The sequence below is a fragment of the Dendropsophus ebraccatus genome, chromosome 3 (genome assembly GCF_027789765.1).
Source record: "Dendropsophus ebraccatus isolate aDenEbr1 chromosome 3, aDenEbr1.pat, whole genome shotgun sequence".
In the NCBI taxonomy this organism is placed as follows: Eukaryota; Metazoa; Chordata; class Amphibia; order Anura; family Hylidae; genus Dendropsophus; species Dendropsophus ebraccatus.
The window spans coordinates 98,133,763-98,157,170 of NC_091456.1; the positions used below are offsets into that span (position 1 = coordinate 98,133,763).

General features: G+C 40.5%; 1 protein-coding gene across 5 annotated transcripts in view; it reads left to right on the forward strand.

Moving 5' to 3' along the window:
- The window catches only part of KCNN1 (potassium calcium-activated channel subfamily N member 1), a 117,462-nt gene extending 95,311 nt beyond the window's left edge, over positions 1-22,151 (forward strand). For 4 of the 5 annotated variants that reach the window (XM_069962305.1, XM_069962306.1, XM_069962307.1 and 1 more), the window contains 5 exons: positions 4,679-4,820; positions 4,998-5,108; positions 7,888-8,015; positions 17,859-17,928; positions 19,816-22,151. In XM_069962305.1, the coding sequence (XP_069818406.1) occupies positions 4,679-4,820; positions 4,998-5,108; positions 7,888-8,015; positions 17,859-17,928; positions 19,816-20,100 (736 nt within the window). In that variant the 3' untranslated portion in view covers positions 20,101-22,151. Of the gene's footprint in view, positions 1-617; positions 691-4,678; positions 4,821-4,997; positions 5,109-7,887; positions 8,016-17,858; positions 17,929-19,815 lie in introns of those variants that run through there. The other variant, XM_069962309.1, reaches the window with a different exon arrangement.
- The last annotated feature ends 1,257 nt before the right edge of the window (positions 22,152-23,408 follow it).

Consider the following 23,408-nt stretch of genomic DNA (forward strand, 5'->3'; position numbering starts at 1 on the left):
CACAGTATACAGGGATGTCACTCACTATATGCACAGTATAGGAGGATGTCACTCACTATATGCACAGTATACAGGGATGTCACTCAGTATATGCATAGTATACGGGGATGTCACTCACTGTGTAGCCAGCCCCCACATATTTCCCTCCCCCGATAGTATAGCCATAACATATTATCCCCCCCCCCAGTGTAGCCCCCCACATAGTATAGGTCCCTGTGCAGCCAGCCCCCACATAGAATAATCACAACATATTATCCCCCCCTGAAGCCCCCCACACAGTAAAAGCATCCCTCTGTAGCCCCCCACATTGCATTTTTCCCCTGTACAGCCCCCACATAGTATAGGACCCCCTCTGTAACCACATGTTATAGGCCCCAGGTGAAGCTCCCACATGAGCATTCATGTAAAAAAACAAAAAAACAAAAGTATACTCACCTCTGGTGGATCCAGCAGGTCCTCTCTGGTCCGGTGCTGTTAGCTGCTTACATATTCTGTTACCGGCAGCCCGATGCAGCCCGGCCCCGGAGGCTCACAGCTCCAGACCCGCGGCGCCTGCATCTCTCTCCCCTCCTGCTCGGGCGGGCAGCAACGGATGACGTCACACGTCTGCCGACGAGCAGGAGAGGAGAGGGATGCAGGAGGCGGGGCTGGAGCTGTGAGCCTCCGGGGCCGGGCTGCATCGGGCTGCCGGTAACAGAGGGGGGGGGGCTGCACTCACCCATCCAATGGCGGGCAGCGGCGGACAGCGGCGGACAGCGGCGGACAGCGGCGGGCAGCGGCGGACAGCGGCGGGCAGCGGCGGACAGCGGCGGGCAGCGGCGGACAGCGGCGGGCAGCGGCGTCAATTAATAATCTCTGGAGATCACAGTGGGCCCCTGCCAGAGTGGGCCCGGGGGCGGCCGCCCCCTCTGCCCCCCATCAAATTTCGCTACTGGGTCACAGGGTTTTTGTATGGACAGGAGGTCACTTTCTTTGTGTATTTCTATAGGATCCACTGAGCGTCTCAGAGTTACATTATAAAAGATACATCTGGCCCAGTGCAGGGGGACCGGAGACGGCAGCATATCAGGATTCAACCAAGTAACATTCAACCATGCTTATGGTGGGAGGATAATATAACTTTTCTTTTAACTGTTGCTTAAAGGCCCAGAATACTTTAAAAGGGGAGAAGTTATTGTTCACTCTCCCGTAAAAGGTACCAACCTATAGCAGTGAGGGGTGAAATGTGATTGACCACTATGGGCAACTGCAGTACTTTTCTGTTTAACTAATTTTTTTAAAATCTTTTCAATCTCTCGAAATCATGTGTAAAAGTAAGGATAACCTATGTTTCATACCATGTGGAATATACGTTTTTGAGCATCATTAAAATATTATGTAAAGATGATTTCTTTGAGGAAGAAAAAGAGACAAAAAAATAAGAAATTGAGCTTGTAACCATTTAAGAAAACAAATTCACAGATTTGCCATTTCCTTTTATTTATTTTTTCCTGTCCTTGGTATTGTCTTTTTCAGCAGAAACAACCTCCAGTTGATTATTCTGCCTAGCAATTGACATTGATCATGAGATTTTTTTTTAAGCTCTTCCACAGTATTTTGATGGATTTTAGACCTAGGCTACAATTTTTTTTCTGCCATTTCTTGCATGTATATGGTCCTTTTAATGTTTTACATACATTATGGTTTGTATCAGGTTGTTGTGAATTGCTTAGTTTTTTTGCAAAACATGTCTCCTGGTAATGATCCAGATACAGTATTATATACTGTAGCCAGATCTTGATCTAGATCGGTACAGAGTCCAGTTGCCTATATATGGACATGAGAACTAAGGGAGATATATAGGCATATAGCTCTTAGTAAAGCAGGCCGGCCCTGTGCCGGCACTGGCATTGCGGGCAAATCTACACCTGCTCCCTTGCCTTGTCGCCCCCCTCTGTCTGCCCATCAGACAAGAGTGGGTTATGACTGGCAGACATCAGGGATAAGTCAAGAATCTGCATCTCCCCCTAAATTCTTGCATGATGTCCTTTATGGACAGCAAAGGTTTCCTCTGCACATCCCCCATATAAATCTAAAGGAGCCAATAGACATATGTCAGTACTGGCAGGGCAGTCATAATTCTCAGGACCCTACTCTCAGTCACCCTCCTGCTGTTCACCTGGCTCAGCCCAACTTTCTCAGAACTGTCCCACTACCTAGGTCACAGCTCAGGCCATTTCTGGCCAGCAGGAATATCAGACAATGCTACAGCTATTTACTGGTCTGGACCCTTTTTACTACACAATTTGTGCTCCATTTATTACGTGTTTTTATATGTTTCTTAGACACTTTTTCGCCTCATCCAAGAAAGGAACAGGGCTTAAAAGGTAAATAATGCCCAGAGTTTCGTGATTCCGGTCTGTAGCACACCTTCTGTGCATGGACCATAATCACAGAAGGTGTGAATGCACCCTTTGGATGTGTTTCCATATATATGTTCAGAATTCATAACGAAAGTGCTAAAAACTACGCCCTTATTTCTCCCCCAATGGACATGCAATGTTGCCGGGAGAAATGAAGATGTGCTTTCCACCATGTTTGGAAGGCATTCCAAGCACATATCTAGAAACACAGCCTTAGGCTACTCACTTTGACGGCAGCCTACTCACCTCCACACAAACTCCTCATCCATATTGCCCCAATTTGTGTAAATGCCATGCCTCTTTTGTCCTCCCACATGGCAGATAGCCCCTTTATCCCCATGTAGTGCCCCACATGGTAATTGTTCCTCCAATAGTGCCCAACTCAGTAGTTACCCCCAACAATGCCCTACATAATGGTTAACCCCAAAAGTGCCCCCAAGCAATAGTTAATCCCCAATGGTCCCCCGTCACAGTAATTAGCTCCAATAGTGCCCTCTCAAAGTAGATAGCCCCCAGGAGTTTCCCCTCACAATATTGCCCTATTTGAGCCAAAAGGTTAAAAAAAAGAAACCTACCTCTCCCGGCTCCCACTCTGTGACTCCTCTTTTTCCTGCAGGATTCAGGTCCGGCAGTGTGATGAACTCATCAAGTTGCCTGCTCCAGGTTGCAAAACCCTTAGCTGCTTTTGGCTCCCAGTCGGTCGCAGGCTTACAAGAAGGAATGATAGGGAAGGGACCTGATGTAGGTCTTGATTCCTTTTTTGGGGCCACATCAGAATATGGGTGATTTGGGTGGCCCCCACTGGTCCTACTCTAAATGTAGACTAGGTATTCTATAGATGTGCCAGTCTAGATGATCCATCAGACAGTCTGACCTACTATGGTAAATTTGGCTCATTTAAAGGGAACCTGTCACCGGGGACGCGGGCACAGAGCCCGCCCGACCTCCCCTGGTGCAGCCCCCGGATACTTACCCTTTCCAGCGAGTCCCGCACCTGGAGCCGGTCCCGGGACGAAGATATCAATGCCCGAAGCCGTGCGCGCACTGTATGCAAATTACCTGAGATGAGTTCGAAGCCCATAGAGAATGACTGGAGCTGTCATTCTCTGTGGGCATCGGACTCATCTCTGCAGTGCGCGTGCACGGCTTCGGGCACTGACAGGCTCCAGGAGCGGGACTCGCCGGAAAGGGTAAGTATCCGGGGGCTGCATGGGGGGGGGGGGATGGGGGGGGTGGCGGGTCGCACGGTCTCTGTGCCCGCGTCCGCGGTGACAGGTTCCCTTTAAAGACTGGTAGACTAATATTAGCCCCATGATTAAATTTCAGTGTTCCTGCAAGAGCAGGTCGACAGGTGTTTTAAATATTGTTCACTTGGGTAAATGTCTCTTTTAAGATGTCCTTTTAGATGAATTCATATTATTTAAATATGTCCCAGTACTGGATTCTAATATTAAGGGGGGACATTTGTGCAATTTTTTGGCGCAGGTGGAAATATTTAAGTGATGCGCAAATATTACCAGTGACTGCGCCAAATTTATCAAATTCAATTTTAAAAAAAGCCACAACTCAAAGATACACTTTGGCTAATTAACTACGCCTGGGAAGAAGTGAAGTACTGATGCGCAAAATCTCAATATTAGCCAAATAAAATTGTGCTAATGCAATAATAAATGTCCTTGTAAGTATTTTCGTTTTATTTCCACAAAGTAAATGGCATCTCTGTGAACTTCCTATAAAGAAAATGATTGTTGCAAAGCATTTTTTTTTTAATCTTATTTTTAATATTTTCTTCCAAGCGAACAAATAAAAAAAAGTTGAAAAATACACTTTAACTACCAATTCTCAACTCATTACTATTCCACAAAATGAAATAAAAGTCTTTACCCCTAACAAAGCATTTTTCTTAATATATTTTTTATTTAATTACTTTTATTTATTAATCACTTTTTTATTTATATATTGTTTGAATCAGGGCTGTCCTACTTTTTCAGATGACTGTATATTATATGCATACGCTTCATATATTAATCATTGGCTATGGCTGAAGATGTCTGTTAAAAATCTATACAATTAAAATAATTAGTTCACTTCGATCCTAATCTTAACTGCCAGAGCAAAGTTTAAGGAGTGGGTCTTTAAACCCTATTGGTTACAGTCCTTGTGATTTTCTTAGCTGGCACTGATTGAGGTAGAAATTTTTATTTTACTTGCCCAAGCTAAAAGAAATGTTCATCTGGCTCATTGCTTTTCTCTTTTTATTTTGTTGTTCCCAATAGGTACCATGACAAACAGGAGGTCACCAGTAACTTCCTGGGTGCCATGTGGCTCATTTCAATTACGTTCCTATCAATTGGCTATGGAGACATGGTGCCCAATACTTACTGTGGAAAGGGAGTATGTCTGCTTACAGGGATTATGGTAAGACAATAACAACATGAAAATCAATAACTCATCCTCCATTTTCTATTGTCTGTTATTTACTCCTTTTCATCTTTGTCTTCCTCCTAAGCCATGAGTCTCTTTTGAATCTTCTTGTCTTTAGTGTTTTTCTTCTTGTTCCATGCTCTGCAGTGAGCCTGTCCTTTCCTCCCACAGGGTGCAGGCTGCACAGCTCTGGTTGTTGCTGTTGTTGCAAGGAAGTTGGAACTCACCAAAGCTGAGAAACACGTACACAACTTTATGATGGACACACAGCTTTCAAAGCGGGTACAGAGTGGTGGGGAAAATGGGAATGGGGGGGGGGGGAATTTGAAGCAAATGCTATGGTAGTGCCCTAAAAGTCTAGTGGAGGAATGAAAAGGCATGCTGTACTGAAGGGATTAGAATAAGAATTATCTTACTAGGCATGTGTTATCTCTGCTTGTTTCAATCATATTATGCTCACCTGCATGTTTCCTCTCAGCTGGCATATGCAGAGAAAAATGTCCCTAAATCAAGAAGAATTTATTTCAAGGCTATTTTTAAATTCACTTACTTGTGTACTTAAGTACAGCTGGTTTAGGTAGCTATACACATAAGACATAAGTAGGTAATGGTTGAACAAATGATTTTGAAGCCACAGCCATACACAGTTTAGCCCATATTGGTCATTTCAGTTGGTTAAACTGGTCTTACATAGTCAATGACACTGGACAAAAGATGAAAAATCTTTCTGGGAAGAGTCTGAGAATATTCTGAGAATATTTTTCCCTACATTCATTGATGAAAGGTCTTTCCTGAATGAAAGAATTTTAGTCTGAGTATGGGCCAAAGATTTCAAATAGGGACAACTTCTGTCCAGATGATGACATTCTGCCATCGGTCAGAGAAAAAATTTGTAATTGAATTTCACCTGATAAACTATTCTTTTGGTTAAACTCATCTGTTTATATCAAATTTATGCTACGTTCCCTCAATGTAAAAATAAGGGCAAATAGCGGCCATTATTTCTGATCATGATCATTAATAACGGATGTTGTTTTGCTACAACGGCCATTATTTGCTCCTATTTTTATATTGTGGGAACATCGCCTCAATCTAATATGTAACTTAACATTAAGGCTATGTACACATTGTCTTTTTTTGGCCATTTGACTACTATCTTTTAGGATGACTGTCATTTTGAGGCCAAATAATAGCCATGATTGTCAAATAACAGCAGTTATTTGGCCTCAGAATGACAGCTATCCTACAAGATGACTGTCAAATAGCCAAAAAAGAGGTTTGTGAACATAACCTTAGACTGCACCCCACTCTGAGCAGAATTGCTGCATACAGTGCACAGAAAACAGTACTCATATGCTGTCAAAAAGGGCACAGATAACTGCATTGACGTTACCTTCCTAATTCATCATTGGCTGGTTTCTACATACATATGCCAACACGCTCAGAACTAGAGTACATTTATTACACTGCAAGCTTTTTTTCCTGTAGTTCTCTATATAGACATTGCATACATATAATAATGCCAACCATGCTGTATGTACAATAGTATGACTTATTTAGCTATTGTACATTTCATAGTATCAACTGTAGTGCTTGTACAGTATGATCAGTCATAGGGTATATGCTGATGTAGCACTACTGAATTTAACTGTTCTTGTGTAGATTTATAGACAATTAAATACAAATAAGAATTTTTCTTCAGTATAACAGTATAATTCATTGGGCATCAGTATTTAATATATTAAGGTATATAAGACATAGTATTATATAATATACTATAGCTATATAATATATATATAAAAGCTACAGTGCCCATATATTACAAGTCATAGGGGACATTTACTATTGAGTCTAAATGTGCATTTTTCTAGAGTATTTGTCTGTTTTTTTTACTCAGCCAAATAGGACTAAATTTAAAAAAAAAAACAAAAAAAAAACTATTCATAAATTTGCAAATAGAATATTCACAAAAAATTGAGCAAACAAAAGACGTAAGCCTGAACTTTTTGAAAAGTTGCACATGATCATGCAGATTTTTGGATCAATACCCAAAATAGGCAGATTCTAATGCTGATTCATGAATAGAACTTAGACCAAAAATGGGCGAATAATCCAATTATTCACCTGAAAATAGGCACAAAGCCTATCATGTCCACATTTATAACATCCCAAACACCCCAACTGATAGAAGTCATAATATCCACATAATAACACCCATATTGGCCTAACAAATTGTAGCATCCTTTGGATCCACATAAAGAACAACACCCCTGGTCTGGTCTCTACTTTTGTCAACAAAAGTTCACATCTCATTTTTCCTCTTATCAGAGCCCTGGAGCAGAACATTGACTATGGGGCAAGATAGCTCTTATTTAGCTATATTTGCTTTTACATGTTCAGATTTTTATTTATTATTACTGTATACAAAGCCAGGAGATTTTTTTCTCTTAATATAAGCTTAATATCTACCCTTTTTTACCTCCAGAATGTAGAAAAATGCCTTTATTCTCCTGTGCAAAGTGTCAAAGAAGCTTCCCCAAGCTCTGCAATTGCTGCAGACTGAAATGTGTTCCTGCTGCCATCCCTGACCCTGCATAGGCCCGGCTTTCAGCTAACTTAATCAAACAGGGATAGGGATGGGAGAGGGAGCGAGGAGGCATTCCAGCTTACAGCGCTTGGAAATTCCAGGAGGAGGCATTCCAGCTGAGAGCGCTTGGAAATTTCTGTCTGACACTTTGCACAGAAGAATGAAGACAACTTTCTAGATTCTCGAAGCACAGAAGAATATATAGCAGATACCATGTGGAGGGGTATAAAATCCAGCACAAGAACAGACTGAAGGTTGTTCTGCAACTACGGTTGTTGTTGTTTTTGTTTTTTTTACTTTAAAAGCATTTCTTCACTTTCCTTTACCCACCCCATTAGTACCTGTTATGCAAATTGTCTCATCATCTACATGGTCCCTCTGCATTTTTACTTGCTTCAATCTCCTTACAGTCACTATTTGTATATGGTTGCATGTCATTGAACTTATTTAATTTTTTATCTATTTATTTTCCAGGTGAAAAATGCAGCTGCCAACGTGCTCAGGGAAACGTGGCTCATTTACAAACACACAAAACTTGTGAGAAAAATCGACCATGCTAAAGTACGCAAACATCAACGCAAGTTCCTGCAAGCAATTCACCTGTAAGTGAGACTAGAAGGGAAAGAAAGAAGTAAAGGTCAGTCAAGGGGAGACTGAGGCCATCAGGGTGCCAGACAGGGAAAATGGAAAATAAACTAATAGGAACAATAAAAATAAAAAAACAAGGAATTACAAAATGGATTCTATATGAGTGATAATACTGCACACAGCAACAGAATCCATAAATTAGAATAGAATAAACAGCGTTTACCTGGTTGCCAAAAGCAACAGCTCTTCATCTCTATCATATATAGATACTAGCATAGACACATCCCAGCTGTTACTTTCAAGTCCAGGATATGAAATGGAGATAGTGATATGTGTGGCCAGTCTATTATTTTCTAGTTCCAGTTTAAAAACAAGAAATGGATGTAAATTAATGTGGCATTTACCAGTGCTGACACCACTAGTGCTACCTTGTAAGTAGGAGAATTGCTTAGTTTAGTGTGACTCAGAGATATCCTCTAATCTTACTTAATGCATTTGGAAAGTCTTCAAACCCTTTTATGACAAAGTAAAAACAATGTTAAAAGTTGTAGCCTATTTATTACATAAAGAAAGAAAGAAAAAAATGTCTTAATAGGCTATATTGAGATTACAGCCTCTTGTCTTCTTGGGTAGGATGCTACAAGATTTACACACCTAGATCTGTGGGTTTTCTCCCATTCCTCTCTATAGATGTCTCAAGCTCTGTAAGGTTGGACTGGGACCATCAGTAGACAGATTTTAAAGTATCTTTAGAGATGTTTGACTGGGTTCGGAGCTCTGGCTGTCCACAGAGTATTCCCTTAGCCATTCTTGTGCTGGAGAAACATATCGATACTAAGCCTCCTAATGTCTTTTCTAGCATTAGAATAGACATACTAGCATTAGAATAGACAGTACAACAGGGGAAGCAGCCTGTGTCAGAACGCTACAGCCAAAGAACACTGAAATAGAGCAAGCATTGATTGTTATCCCAGTTATTCCAGCCAGAAGTCAGAATGCTACAGCCACAGCACAGTGAAGTGGAGCAAGCATTGACTGACAGTTATCCCAACTTGTTTTGCTTCACTGGGTAGCGGCTGCAGCACTGCTGACACAGGCTCCTTCCCCAACTGTAATGTCTAGGGAAGGCTCAGTACCGCTAACACTGCATGCAATAATGAAAGCTCCTTTATTTTGGCCTATGTGTCACCTTGCACAAGGTGGAGACCAAGGGCCAAAGAAGCGTAAGGGAATCTAATGTGGAGAGACAAAAATGCAGAATGGAAAGCTGAGCAACTCTGTTCTTCTTCAAGTGACTTTCCAAAGAAATGCAATGGCCCCACATAACAGGTTTGCTTCCTAAAGTGTGGCAACAATAAAAACAGCACTACTTCAGAATGCTCCAGTGCTCCACTCCAAGTGCTTTAAGAAGCATTGCCATGTGTTCTGATGAAAGAACAAAAGATCCAAGGGCGTGTCCTAACCAGGAGACAGGGCCAATGGAAGAAAACTGGAGTGCTTGCAAGACGAATAAAGGCCCTATTACATGGAACCATGATTAGGCTGATTTGGCAGATTATCATTCCATATAATAAAGGCAACGAGCATTGACTGATCCTCTTTTTCTAAACATGTTTAAAATCATCAGCCGCCAGACGCACATCGCTACGTGTAGTGGTGCGTGGCCATCGGCTGCTTACAGTGTAAAATAATATAAATATAAACGTTTATACCTTTATGTATAAAGCGATGTCTATGCACAATCATTGAGCAATGTGTAGGCTCAGTGAGAAAGCTTACAGCAAAATGTTGGTCCGTTTAATATGAAAAATTATATATATAAATATATTGTAAATATAAAAGCAAATATTGTAACCGATGGGTTTGATAGGAAAAGGAAGGAAGGACATAATAATTGCAGTGCAGAGGGGTTAGCATTCGCCTAAGATCAAACAAAAGGGCCATGTGAATAATCTAGTCACAAATTCTGGACAGCTTTAAGAGCAAATAGGGAGGGAAAGTGGAGAAGGGGGAGTGTCTGTCCATAGTGTCAGAAAATGTTAAGGTGAGCTTGAAATCACTACCAAAAAGAAGAGTAGAATCACATAAGGCAGCCAGAGTATTGCACACCTTATGGAGGAAGGGCATCTGCTTTATGTAAGGGGCATAAATATTGCATAATACAAGGTGTCTACCATACAATACTCCTTGTAGAATTATAAAGTGACCACTTGAGTCTAAAATTTCACAAGTAGACTGAAAAGTCCCTAATAAGATAGCAACACAAACTTTTTTTCTTAGAGCAGTGTATGTATAAAAGAACCAAACTTAACAGCATTTTAAAAAGCTAAAAGGAAAGTGGCCATTAAAATGTTGCCCCCCCCCCCCGACACTGGTGCGTATGCTGACCACAGCTGAGTTCAAATCCAGCACGCGCTCAAGTCAGCCTCTGCTGTGACTCCTCTTGTACGCCGGAACTCACGCCCTTTAATGCATTCTCTGTGGAAGAGCATGACATCACAGGACACAGAAGAGGAGTCACAGCAGAGGCTGATGTAAGCGCGCGCCGGATTTGAATGGCGCCACAGCACCGTAAAGAAGCCGCGTCGCAGGACACAGATCAGCTGTGGTGAGTATACATGCCATCACCTAGCGGGGGGCCAATAATAATTTTTTGTGCACTGCTTCTTTAAGTGATATGAGTCTAGAAAAAGAAGGGATAGGAAAGCATGCCAAAAAGCTTCTCTAGCAGAGGGCCGGGTCTAAGGTAAGAGTAATAGCGTCATGAGAAAAAAAAGAGACCAGGTAAAGAATGACAACACAGGAAAAGAAAAAGATAATTCTGTGATATTCATTACACACTTTAGGTTAGTAGTGAATTTTGGCCGATATCCTTACAGTTTCCATGTGAAAAACATCCACACTGAGCCTATATTCACACCATACTTTTTATGGAAAAAAAAAGCTTTTTTTTCAATTAAAACGGCCATTCTTTTCACTTTTTACACAATCATTAGCTGTTGGCCGTGCATCACTATAACACGTAACTGATGATTTTGGGTCAGGACCTACAGACACTATCAGCCAATTGTTGTTTGCATCGGCTCATCATCCTTATTACTTGGAGTTTAGCGCTCAGTGTAATAGAGCCCTTAGTCTGGTTCAGTAGACGACACAATCGTGGGGAAAACTGCTGACTAGATAGATGTCCAGAAGGCAGTCATTGACACACTCGACAAGGAGGATAAGCCCCAAAAAGTCATTGCTAAAGATGCTGGCTGTTCATAAAGTGCTGTATTAAAGCATAATAATGGAAAGTTGATTGGAAGAAAAAAGTGTTGTAGAAAAAGGTGCACAAGCAGCCTTGATAGGATTGTTAAGAAAAAGCCACCACACACAGACATATCCAGGACATGGGTTACAAGTGTTGCATTCTATTTGTCAAACCACTCATGACCAATAGACAATGCCAGAAGCGTCTTACCTCAGCCAAGGAGAAAAAAAACTGTGGTCAGTGGTCAAAGGTTGTGTTTTCAGATAAAAGTAAATCAAGATCCCAGAGTCTGGAGGAAGAGTGGAGAGACACACAATCCAAGCTGCTTGAGGTCTAGTGTGAAGTTTACACAAACAGTGATGGTTTGGGGAGTCATGGCATCTGCTGGGGTAGGTCCATTGTGTTTCATCAAGCTGTCTACCAGGAAATAATAGAGCACTTCATGCTTCCCTCTGCCCGCAAACTTTTTAGAGATGAAATTTTAATCTTCCAGCTGGACTTGGCACTTGTCCACACTGTCAAAAGTACCAATACTTGGTTTCATAACAACAGTGTCACTGAGCTTGATTGGCCAGCAAACTCGTCTGACCTTAAGCCCTTAGAGAATCTATGGGATACTGTCTAGAGGAAGATGAGACACCAGATCCAACAATGCAGACGAGTTGAAGGCTGCAATTAAAGCAACCTGTACTTCCATAAAACCTCTGCAGTGACACAGGCTGATCACCTCCCCCCAGTGTCTCGGGATGGTCTCCTCCTCCCTGTCACAGTCTCCTTCTCTCCAGGCACAGACGTGAAAGGGGGAGGGGGAGGTGCGTGGATCCTGCACTGTGTATACCCGCGGAGACTGAGAGCTGTGGCTACTGTGGGAGCACATGAGTAGCTCAGGTAACCTCTCATTCAAATTAACCCTCTCACTGCTACACCATTGCTGCTTAGCTTAGCTGTCATCAGCCTTTAGCTACGCCCCTGGCCCTGACCAAGTATTGAGTGCATTTACTGTACATACTTTTCATTAAACCAATATTTATATAATATATAATATTCTAATTTTCTGGGATAGAGCCCAAAGGATAGAGCCATAATCATTAACATTAACAGAAATAAACACTAAAAAAAGCTTGCTCTGTTTGTAATGACTCTCTCTCTCTCTCTCTCTCTCTATATATATATATATATATATATATATATATATATATATATATATATACATATATATATATATATATAATATATAGGGGTTTTACTTTTTGAATTGAATTACTAAAAAAAAATATCTTTTTGAAGAAATACTAGTTTATTGAGATGCATTTGTAGAAGGTGTTAAGGACCTTTTTGTCTTTTATTCATTTTACCAAATTTACAAAAATATCTGAAATTCGGTTTTGTCATTATCATTATTAGACATCAAGTGCAGATTGATAGGAGGAAAACTTGACTTCTTAATTTAGCATAAAGCCTCATCATAATAAAATAAAAAAAAAAGGGTCTGAACACTTTCTAAATGCACTGTATATATGCAATAAAATAAGGAATTCCCATGGGGGGGTGAGACTCGCTCCAAGGACTCGCTCCCTTTCATTATTACTAGAAGCAATGATCCGATTCGGCAGATTATCACTCATTGTATTAGGGCCCTTAGTCTGGTTCAGAAGGCGACACAATCATGGGGAAGACTGCTGACTTGACAGATGTCCAGAAGGCAATCGTTGACACACTCCACGTGGAGGGTAAGCCTCAAAAGGTCATTGCTAAAGAAGCTGGCTGTTCACAGAGGTGTGTGGGTGGGGGGTTGGTCTAAAAAGAAATAGGTACAAAGAAAATACAATAAAGTGATCATTATTTATGCACAACATTGTTTTATATCAATATCCTGCTGTTACTATAAAGTATACATATTCACTCTCCTAAGAATTTGTAGAACATAAACAATAAATCTACCACCCTATACATGCAGGCAGTGGGCCAATAATGTCTTTCTGCTGACTAGCAATGAATGAAACAAATTTAGACACCAAAACACTGAAGTTCTGCACTCCTATGGAGTTACAGTGTTTTAGTGATGTAGAAGACAATTCCAGTGACCACGAAGAAGATATTGGACAAAACACTTTTCTGAAGAGTGGGTTATAAGGTAAGTATCTATTATTCATTACTTCTTTATTCATTTTCTTCATACCTCTACAGCAGCGGGGTCAAACTCATGGCCCCGCAGTTGTTGCAAAACTACAATTCCCATCATGCCTGGAAAGGCAAAGTCAAAGTTTTAGTTGTCCAGGCATGATGGGAATTGGAGTTTTACAACAGCCTAAGGGCCACAGCTTGACATCTGTGTTGTAGAGAGAGGAGAAAAGAACCTACCACTGGGCACATCTCCCGTACCAGCTTAAAAATAATGTGAGAATTCAAATGGCTTCCATTAGCATGCAAAATGATTTGATAACAAGGCTTGTGTTATAGACATACCATCCTCATCAGAATACAGGTTAAGGCTATGTTCACTCTTTTAAATAGTCGTTATTTTGAGTATCAAATAATGACTGTTGTTTAAGGCAGCTTCACACATAGCAAATCGCAACGGATTTTAATGCTGCAAGTTCCGTGGCGAAAGCCGCTGCAATTCCGGCTACTGTGAGTTTGCATTTACATTCCATTGCGAGTTTGTAAATGCCGGCCCCTTTAACCAGCTGCCGTCCGGAGCATACTTTACCTGGTCTGCGCTTCACCTGCATCTGAGGCTCTCGGCTCCCATAGGTCCCGAACAACCAATCAGTGAACGGCCCCACTGTGCGGGACCTACGGGAGCCAGGAGCCTCAGATGCAGCAGGAGCGCAGACCAGGTAAAGTATGCTCCGGGTGGTGGCTGGTTAAAGGGGCCAACATTTACATACAGTGTTCCTGGTTTTGACTGTAAAAATCTGACCGATTTCTGTTGGTGTAATAGGGCCCTAAGACACTGTAAATGTGTCACAAAAAAAATTTCTTCTGGACTTCTGAGGGGGCCTGTACCCACTGGACAGCCTCTTGCCTATAGGTGCACCATTTTAGCCCCCACTCATAACCATAAAGCCTCCCACTAATAAACATAAAGCCATCATTGCCTGCTACATAGCCCCAATACAGTACCAGCCATCCACTCCATTCTCACCCCCACATACTGTACTATACTGGTGCATATATTTTTTTTCTGAAAGGACTTCTGCCCTACAGAATCACTTCAACAGGTACAGAAGCATTGTGTAAAGAACAGCAGGACAGTGTTGAATCCTGTCAGTAGTCCTCACTTGGGGGCAATTCAAATACTACTGCCTTATAAGCTGCTAATCAGAAGCCAGATACTGGTTTGCTGCAGAACATATGCCCCCTAGGCAAGCAGCTAGTTTTGCTGAGGGAAGCTACAGCCAGACATTTTCAGATAAATGGACATCCATGCAATACATGGCCAGCTCAAAAGCAGAATCCCCTTTCACAGAAAATCACTGCATTCAAGTACCTGAGCAAGGGACTAACTCTCCCTATACCACCTAATAGGTCATATAGAAAGGGATTGTTGTGATGAGACAACTGCTTTAAAACTTTTTTTTTTAATATCCAGACCCATCACACATTTACACACAATGTGAAAAGACGAAGAAAAAACATTACCTATATTTAATATGGAACCTAAAGATAGTATTAGATAGACAGCCAGATAGAAGTATATAGTGACATATTGTTTGAATGATGGATGAACAAACTAAATATAATTTATGAAAACTGTACCAGAATTAAGGTTAATGGAATTGGCAATATTATATATTATCATTATTTTTTAACTGTTCTAGTAAATGATCATTCATAAAGGTTTATGAGGGCTTATAACATTCTAGTTATCACTTTCTGGAACAATTAAAGAGGTTATCCAGCGCTACAAAAACATAGCCACTTTCCCCCCTACTGTTGTCTCCAGTTTGGGTGGGGTTTTGAAACTCAGTTCCATTGAAGTAAATGGAGCTTAATTGCAAACTGCACCTGAACTGGAAACAACAGTAGGGGGAAAGTGGCCATGTTTTTGTAGCGCTGGATAACCTCTTTAAGGGAACATTTCAACTACTTTGTGCAGCAATTTGCAGAGGTGTACTTGGCCTGTAGGGCATGTTCCCAGCCCTTCTAGGAAAACTCTATAAATGCAATCATTTTGTTTACTGTGCAGACGCTGAGGTTGTATTCTCTTGCACACTTGTGCATTTTGGCTTTCCTTCATTTCACCCTCCTTCATTGAACAGAATAATCAGCTCCAGTAACATATTTACAAAGGTTTGTGTAGTAACCAAATAAGGAGCATTAGGGGTGAGCTTAAAGGGGTGGTTGCTGCTGCTGCTGGGACACAAATCGTTTTGCCACACTTTTGTAGCAGTTCTTCTACAGTTCTGCAGGGCTAAATGTTAAGGGCTCATACGTATGACCATATAGCACCTATGTAAGTCAATGGGGCTGCCTTTATCATGTTCCATGGAATGCGGTGTTATCATGTTCCATGGAATTCCATTGCGGTGATATTCATCTAGTAAGGTATACCTCCGTAATATGTCATTATACATAGTATGAAGCCTCAGGGACATACTGTTTTTAGAGTTCGCTGTATTTTCTGGTTATTTTGTTTGGCACATTTTTGCACATTGTGCCCCACCATTACACAAAAGATGAAAATGGCCTAAGTGTTTTATGGAGATGTAAGAAGTCAAATGAAGTGTCCCAGACCTATCTATACCATCCAGTTTGTGCTCAACAGTGTATTCCCTAGTCCTGTAAATTAGATGTAAGTCTTGTATTGTTTGTTTAGTGTCCTGTTTGTTAACAGCAACAACAAAAATTATGTTGTGTTTTGTCTTTGTTTTGCTAAATCATCCCCTACCAGAGCTCAGAAGTAAGTTCCTCACTCCATACCCCACCACGTCTCCAATGAGTAACCTCTCCAGATGTATTGGTGCTTGCCTGCATGGGAATTTAAATAACTGCAAAGTTGTGGTCTTCATCTCGAAAGTTTTATGGTTTTTCATTCATTCAATGAATGAGAAAACCTGGCTGTTCTTTTTCTTTTCCTTTCTCTGAGCATTGAGCATGCTGCTTTCTGTGATGATTCAGAGTTTTCGAACCATGCCGCCTGACAGAAACTTGGCATAAAAGTTATAATTTTATTGTACTGAAGTAAGACATGGGAAGCAAGTTTCTATTTCTGGTTGGCTGGTATGGGAATCGTTTTCTTTTACCACACAACCTTAATAAAAGTCTATATAATTCAGATAACTCTTCTTATGAGGGACAAAGGGGCTTTTTAGTCACATAAGGCTCCAGAGCTCAGGTATGATCACAACCTATGTAACCTCTACAGATAGAACAGGTACACATTGAATATAGGGGTATATTCACAAGTTGCATGTATGCTGCAAATTGTATGATGCTATGTTAGACAATGCATTTATATTATTTTTTTTCTAGTGTAAGGTTAGGGCCACACTGTGGTTTTGCTGTCTATTTAAAGGAAAAAAATTATGGTAAAATCAATGTAGTTGTATGCTACCCTGCAGCATCAATTTTCCATTGACTTACAGTATAAAGAAAACTGAAGTAAAGTACACAAAGGCATGGTTGACCACTGCCTGCCAGGAAAACATGGAAACAGCCTATGGCTATGTTCACTCAACAAGATTTTGCTGCCATCATTACTGACAGCTGTCAAAAAGATGTCCATTATTTGCCATTGACTGCCATCTATAATGATCATGATCATTATAGACAGCCGTCATCTGCAAATAAAGGACATATTTTTGACAGCCATCATCAATGATGGCCTCAAAATCCCAATGTGTGAACATAGCCATATGCTGTTTCCATGTTTTTAAGGACTCCCAAGGGCTGCATTCAACTTCTGCAGCCACCGCTAATCAAATGCTGCACGCTGGGGCTCGGACTAACCCAAGCATGCTCAAGTTGCGCTCAACTCTAATAACCTGAATAAATCAAAGTTGTAGGTCTAAAGCAGAAAAAGTCATAGAGCAGGCAGACTACCAGCCATTATCCTGTAAAAGAATATTTTTCTACTATCTTATTTCAACTTCAATATTGAGGATTATTAGGCATCATGGTTTAAAATGACCTTGGTCATAATAGGAAGCAGCATATTCACTTTAAGAAAGGGTTGCAGTGGCTGCTGCAGTTTCTCTTAAACTTCTGCTTTCTATCAGAAGCAATGATGATGAAAGGGGTAATTCATACTGACGCATGCAAAGATGCTTAACGTACTTCCAATCTCTATGCCATTACAAGTTGTGCAGCAGTGTATAGACCTTTTTCCCTTGAAAAGGTCCTTAGTTATGCTATGAAAATTATAACTTTTTGCTCGCTCATTTTCAATTAACTTTGCATGAACTAATACATGAAGAACCCTAACAGCACTGAATCATCCTACCTTTTAGAAATGTTTGTGTGCTGCAAGGGCAAATTTTATTTCTCCAGCTTCAATTTTTGGGGTGAGGAAAGATGTCAGTTGCTTTGCATGTGTCATGTGACTGGCTATTCAGAGTATAGGTTTGCCAAATGAACCTAACTGTTTTGTTATTTACAGGTTACGCAGTGTGAAAATGGAGCAGAGGAAGCTCAATGATCAAGCCAACACTCTGGTGGATTTAGCAAAGGTGAGCTTTAATAATACCTTCAATCTGTTGAACTTTGAGAACCCACCCCACCCGACTCCCCTTCCTCTCCTTCTCCCACTCCCCGTATTGGTGTCACTATACTGTATATTTATAGGAGCATACTGGTGTGTTCCTGTATGTTTGATAAAGACAATGTGAACTGCCTCCTCCTACCACTCCCAACTGGTTGGGGATCCTCAGCATAGGGGGACAAGGCTATACTGGCACCTTTAACAATACAATACAGTTGGGTCTAAAATGCTGCTATTGGATAGTAGAACCTAGTGGCTAAATGACATTTGATGAGGTCACAGTCATGTGATTAGTAACATAGGATTGTGGCTAGCACTCCACTAATACCTGTTCACACTTGTGCATAGTGTAAACAAGTGTTAGTGGAGTGCTGTCTATTTCTTTGCTTTTTGTGTTACATGTGGGGGGTGTGGTTGCCTCCTTTTAGCTTGCACTCCACCCAACTCCTGTGGATGCACAAGCCTGGAAAACAAAGAAATGGCTGCACATCACACCCATGGTTGATACTAAAGCTTGTTCAGCTACAGTAAAAACTAACATCAGAAGTTAGTATATAATTTTATAAAACCATACCTCATGTACCACATGCAGGTCTTCTGATATACATGAGTCCCTACCCTAGCCATGGTGCAGTGCTAGCCAGCAACCACCACCACACTCGGTGTTGGCTGGCGGCAATTGCCTCTGCTTGCCATGTCTGCGTGTTGGTGCGGCTCTGGCCCTGGGGCTTGGTTCTGCAACACTTGGGTCACTAAACCGCTGAGCTGCTACCCCCTGTGGGCACTGGCTTTGTGGTGGTGGTGGTCGCTGGCGAACGCTGCACCATGGCTAGAGTAGGGACTATATCAGATGTAGGGATGTACAGTATATAAGAAGGCCTGCACATGGTACATGAGGCAATAAGGTTCGATCAAATTATATACTAACTTCTGATGTTTGTTTTTAATGTAGCTGAACAAGCTTTAGTATCAACCATGGGTGAGATGTGCACCTAATTTTAAAAATTTTTTTTTAAATCTGTAGAACAGGTTTTTTTCATTGTGTGTATGACTGAGGGAGTACATGTGGTAAGTCCTGACACTTGTAGGTTACTGCAACATTTTTTCTGTTAATGTCATAGAGACATATCAAAAGTTTTCATCGGTCCCGGTCTGAGTGTTCACACCCATACTGATCATGAGAACAAGCCGGAAGAAGACCACGCTAAGTGCAATCCTCTCCCCACTCTGAATGACATCAATCGGGCTCCTTCTGATTGCCTATGTAAGTCTATGGAGCCCAACTGTTATTACGTGACACAGGGTGGGGAGAGGATTGCAACAGCATTGTCTAATCATGTTGTCTTTATCAGCATTGTGTCATTATCAGTTCGGATTTTCACTTGATCCTCTACTAATATTTGAATTTTATTAATTTACTTTTATTAATTAGTATCATGTTTTCTTGTAGCCAGATTTTTTCTCGGACTACATGTCCAAAATGTTGCTACAACTGTAATATGCTTCTTTGAAACCTATTTATTTGCATTCAGGCCTGTGGTGCTGTTCTATCAAGAGCATTTAATTGTATTTGTATCATCACTCAGCAGTGGGCACCAGAAACTGCGCATGGCATTTCAATCTAAAGGTCATTAGGCGAGTGCAGGCACTTTTCTACCAAATTTTAACAATTTGGGGCCATGAAACTTAGCAGCCTATATGTGCTTATATGTTCTCTTTTGGGCAGTGCAGGCTCTTTGCACTTTGGTTTTACTAACTATGAAAATGTGGCTCTAATTGCATGTGTTGTAACTTTCCATTGTAATATAAATATATCCTAATTTACGATACAACAGTATTATTATTTTTTTCACAGACCCAGAATGTTATGTATGATCTAATGTCTGAACTACAAGAACGGAATGATGACCTAGAGAAGAGAATTATGACCCTGGAGACTAAGATTGACTCCTTAAATGGCTCGCTCCATGCTCTTCCAGGGCTAATTGCTCAGGCTCTGCTCCGAGAGCAGGGAGAACTCTTCCTCATGCGGTCCCACAGACCATTTCCCCCTTCTAACAGCTCGGACAATTCATGGACCCCCCCACGTAGACGTACCTCACCTTCCACTGCCCCGCACACCTCTTCAGACAGCGGCTGAGGAGGAAAAGGGCAGATGAAGTTTCGGTGGGAGTGGTGGAGTGAAGACTTAACAAACTCACCTTTTATCCATAGCCACTATGTGGTTTGATTATGTCAGCTTTTTTTCTTAAAAGCCTTGGATATTTGTTAACCCCTGAGGGTTCTTTGAAAATGCTGGAGTGAAAGTTCTATCAAAACCTAAAAACTATATATAAAAATGTTTGTGTAAACACGCACACGAGAGTACGCGCAGTGGCGCGATTATCCCTCTCTCTGTCACAGGCTGACCCTGTACAGTGATGGGGTATAGTCCAGTCTAGATAAGTTTATAAATCAGTCTGTTAAACCCTTCCCAAATTCTATTTATTTTCTTTAAAAGAGCTTCTAAAGCTGACTGTCTTGCTTTCAGATAACCATCCCTGCTTGAAGCAGCTCCCAGTTTTTAAAAAACAATACGCAGTCAGCCATATTTTTTTAACAACCCCTGCCAAAGGAGAAAAACTATGTACATATATATAGGAATGAAGGTAGTTAAAGTAAATATATATTTTAAAGAGCCACATATGAATGGGGTGGGACTGCATGTAACCTGGTTATTGTCAGAGGGATCTGAAACATTCATCTGACATGAAGAGGTTTGTAAGCGGTTGGTCTTCAATACGTGTGTGTGTTTACATATATAAATATGTATATATAAATATATCCGTATATATTTATATATATAGAGGTATAGAAAAGAAAAAAATGTATTTTTTTATTTTTTCTTTGCTGGAGTGGTGTAATATGTAATATACCAGTGTTACTGCCCAAGTGGGTAGCAAGCAGTTGTGTAAAGGGGCTAAGGTGGAGGGTGTATGAGATTGGCATCTGGTCCTCCAAGCAACATTAACTCATGACATGAGTTTAAAATGTTTGACAATACAGATATATACTCACTGAGCTCAATAGATTATGTAAAAGGTTCTATAATGTTAAAAACTGCCTATGACCTAGAATTTGTGCTTGTTTTACCTTCTGAAGAGTGGTTACAGCAGCACAGCCTATCTGTTCACTAAATTTAGAATATACAGGCTGCTCCATGGCTCCTTTAAAGAAAAACAGTCCAGTAATGGCCACAGTAAAGACCACATTAATATATTAAAATTAGGAAATTTGGAAATTAAGTTTTTAATGGAAGGTCATATGACTTTTTGGAACCAGATGTAATCTTGACTTGACACCAAGCCCGTGTACATCCCCCTATTGCACCCATAGGGCAGTGTAGGGCTCTGTGATGCCCCCTTAGGAGGTTTTTAGTCTTCCCAAGGACACAGTTGGTATTTGCAACAATTTAGTCCATTTGAATATCAAAGATGACTACATTCAAAAGTAAAAATGTAGTTTTGGATTGAGTTCACAAATAATAGCAAAACAAACATATAAACTTTTTTCCCCAGGCCCCTTCTTCAGGATCCAACCAATACAGCACTCTGATCCTTTAAGTACTTAACTACAAGTTACGGTGGACCTAATTCTATTTTTAAGTACCAAATGGTATTTCTTTTCCTTATCATTGTGAACTTGATTAAAAACGTCTTTAGTCTTGGGTGGTCCTTCAAGTAGGAAATATGTAATGGGTGGATAACGGGTTAATAGATTATTGAAATGAAAATCAAACACAGTATTTTGAGATTATTTTAAAATGTAACCTATAAAAAAAATCTGTTTTAAGTCTCAGAAATCAATCATTTTTATTTCCTAATGAATTTTCTAAAGTCACATGTCATCAGGCGTGTCAAAAGTCATTGATCACAGCAGGTCTTAATCCTGAGATTCACTGAAATCAGGATATATAGCCAAGAACTCCCAGGTGCTCACTAATTCCGACATTTTAGCCTCATAGACTATAATGAGGCTAAACTGTTTAACCAGTGTCTGAGAAGTGGATCGCACGGCCGTTGCGCTTTCACCCTGGCTATATCTCCTGATCTCAGTGGGTCTCAGCAGTATCGCGATCAATAACTTTTGACATGCCCGACATGTCAAAAGTTATTTTTTTATGACAATAAATCTTTTAATTAAATCGTTCTTCAGTTCACATATGGTTTCATTTTATGGCCATAGTGCAAAGGACTTCTTTCCAGATGTTTTTGGAAAGTGTTTTGTTTTGTTTTTTGGCTATTATAGCATTAGGTCTATATACAGTATATATATATATATATATATATATATATATATATATATATATATATATATATTGAAAAAAAATAAAAAGTTTCTAATAGCAGAAAACAATGTTTAAGACCTGTAAAATGAGCTTTTTTTCTGAGGCTTGAAATGATTCTCAAAATACTTTGGCCCCAAATTTACTGAAGCTGTCTTATTCTTAGTCTGCACACTTAGATGGATAGTCCGCAAGTACACAAACTTATGACAGGGTATGAGGCATTTGAAAACTGTCTAGTACAATTTCAGACCTAATATTAGTTGGCTTACGTCAAACCAGAATCGCATACCCAAATGTTGGCGCATTTTCGCCTCATGCAGACTATGCTCCTTTTCCCCTTTAAAACCCATAATAAATGTGGCAAAAGCTATGTAAGACTGTTTTTTTTGCTACAAACTGCAAATATTTTATTGCGTAATGCATCTTAAATAAAAAAGCAACTTTGCCAATAGTTTTGATTAGCTATATATTGTTATTTTGTGTCTACAGACTCTTTACAGACCAAGAGGGACATTTATGAAAAGTCTGGCATGGGCGTACGTCAGTTAGAAGGCGCAGATTCGCCCCTTCTCCCTGGTGTACTCCTACAATATCCCCCGCTCGCCCGATGGGCGTGGCAAGGTGGGGAGGAGCCGTTGCAGGTGTAGATTTAGTACGCTTAGCGCAGGTTTAGGTGCCCGGATGGACAAATTTAAGAGGTGTACGTCTCTTAGTCAGGCTGGGGGAAAGGGTCGTGGCCTAATTTAAGACCAATGTACTCACTGTACTTCATAAATCCCCCCCCCCCAATGTTAACTCTATAGACACAAAATAAAAGAACATTCTTAAGACTATTTCCAAAGCTGCTTTATTTTAGAAGCTTTGAAGCAGTTTAATAAATGTTTAAAACCATTTAGCAGGTAGATATCCCAGTGCATACCAATATACTGTAAAAATCTGAGACAAATGAAAGATAAAAACAGCCAAAGCTTCAGGTGATTGGATTATCATATAAGGGGAGGCAGTATAATATTGAGAATCATTCAAATGGCATTTCCCTAAATGATGAACTATATTATGAGGTAAAAAAGAACATAGATAGAAATCGATTAAAACCTAGACACAATAAACTATACCACAAA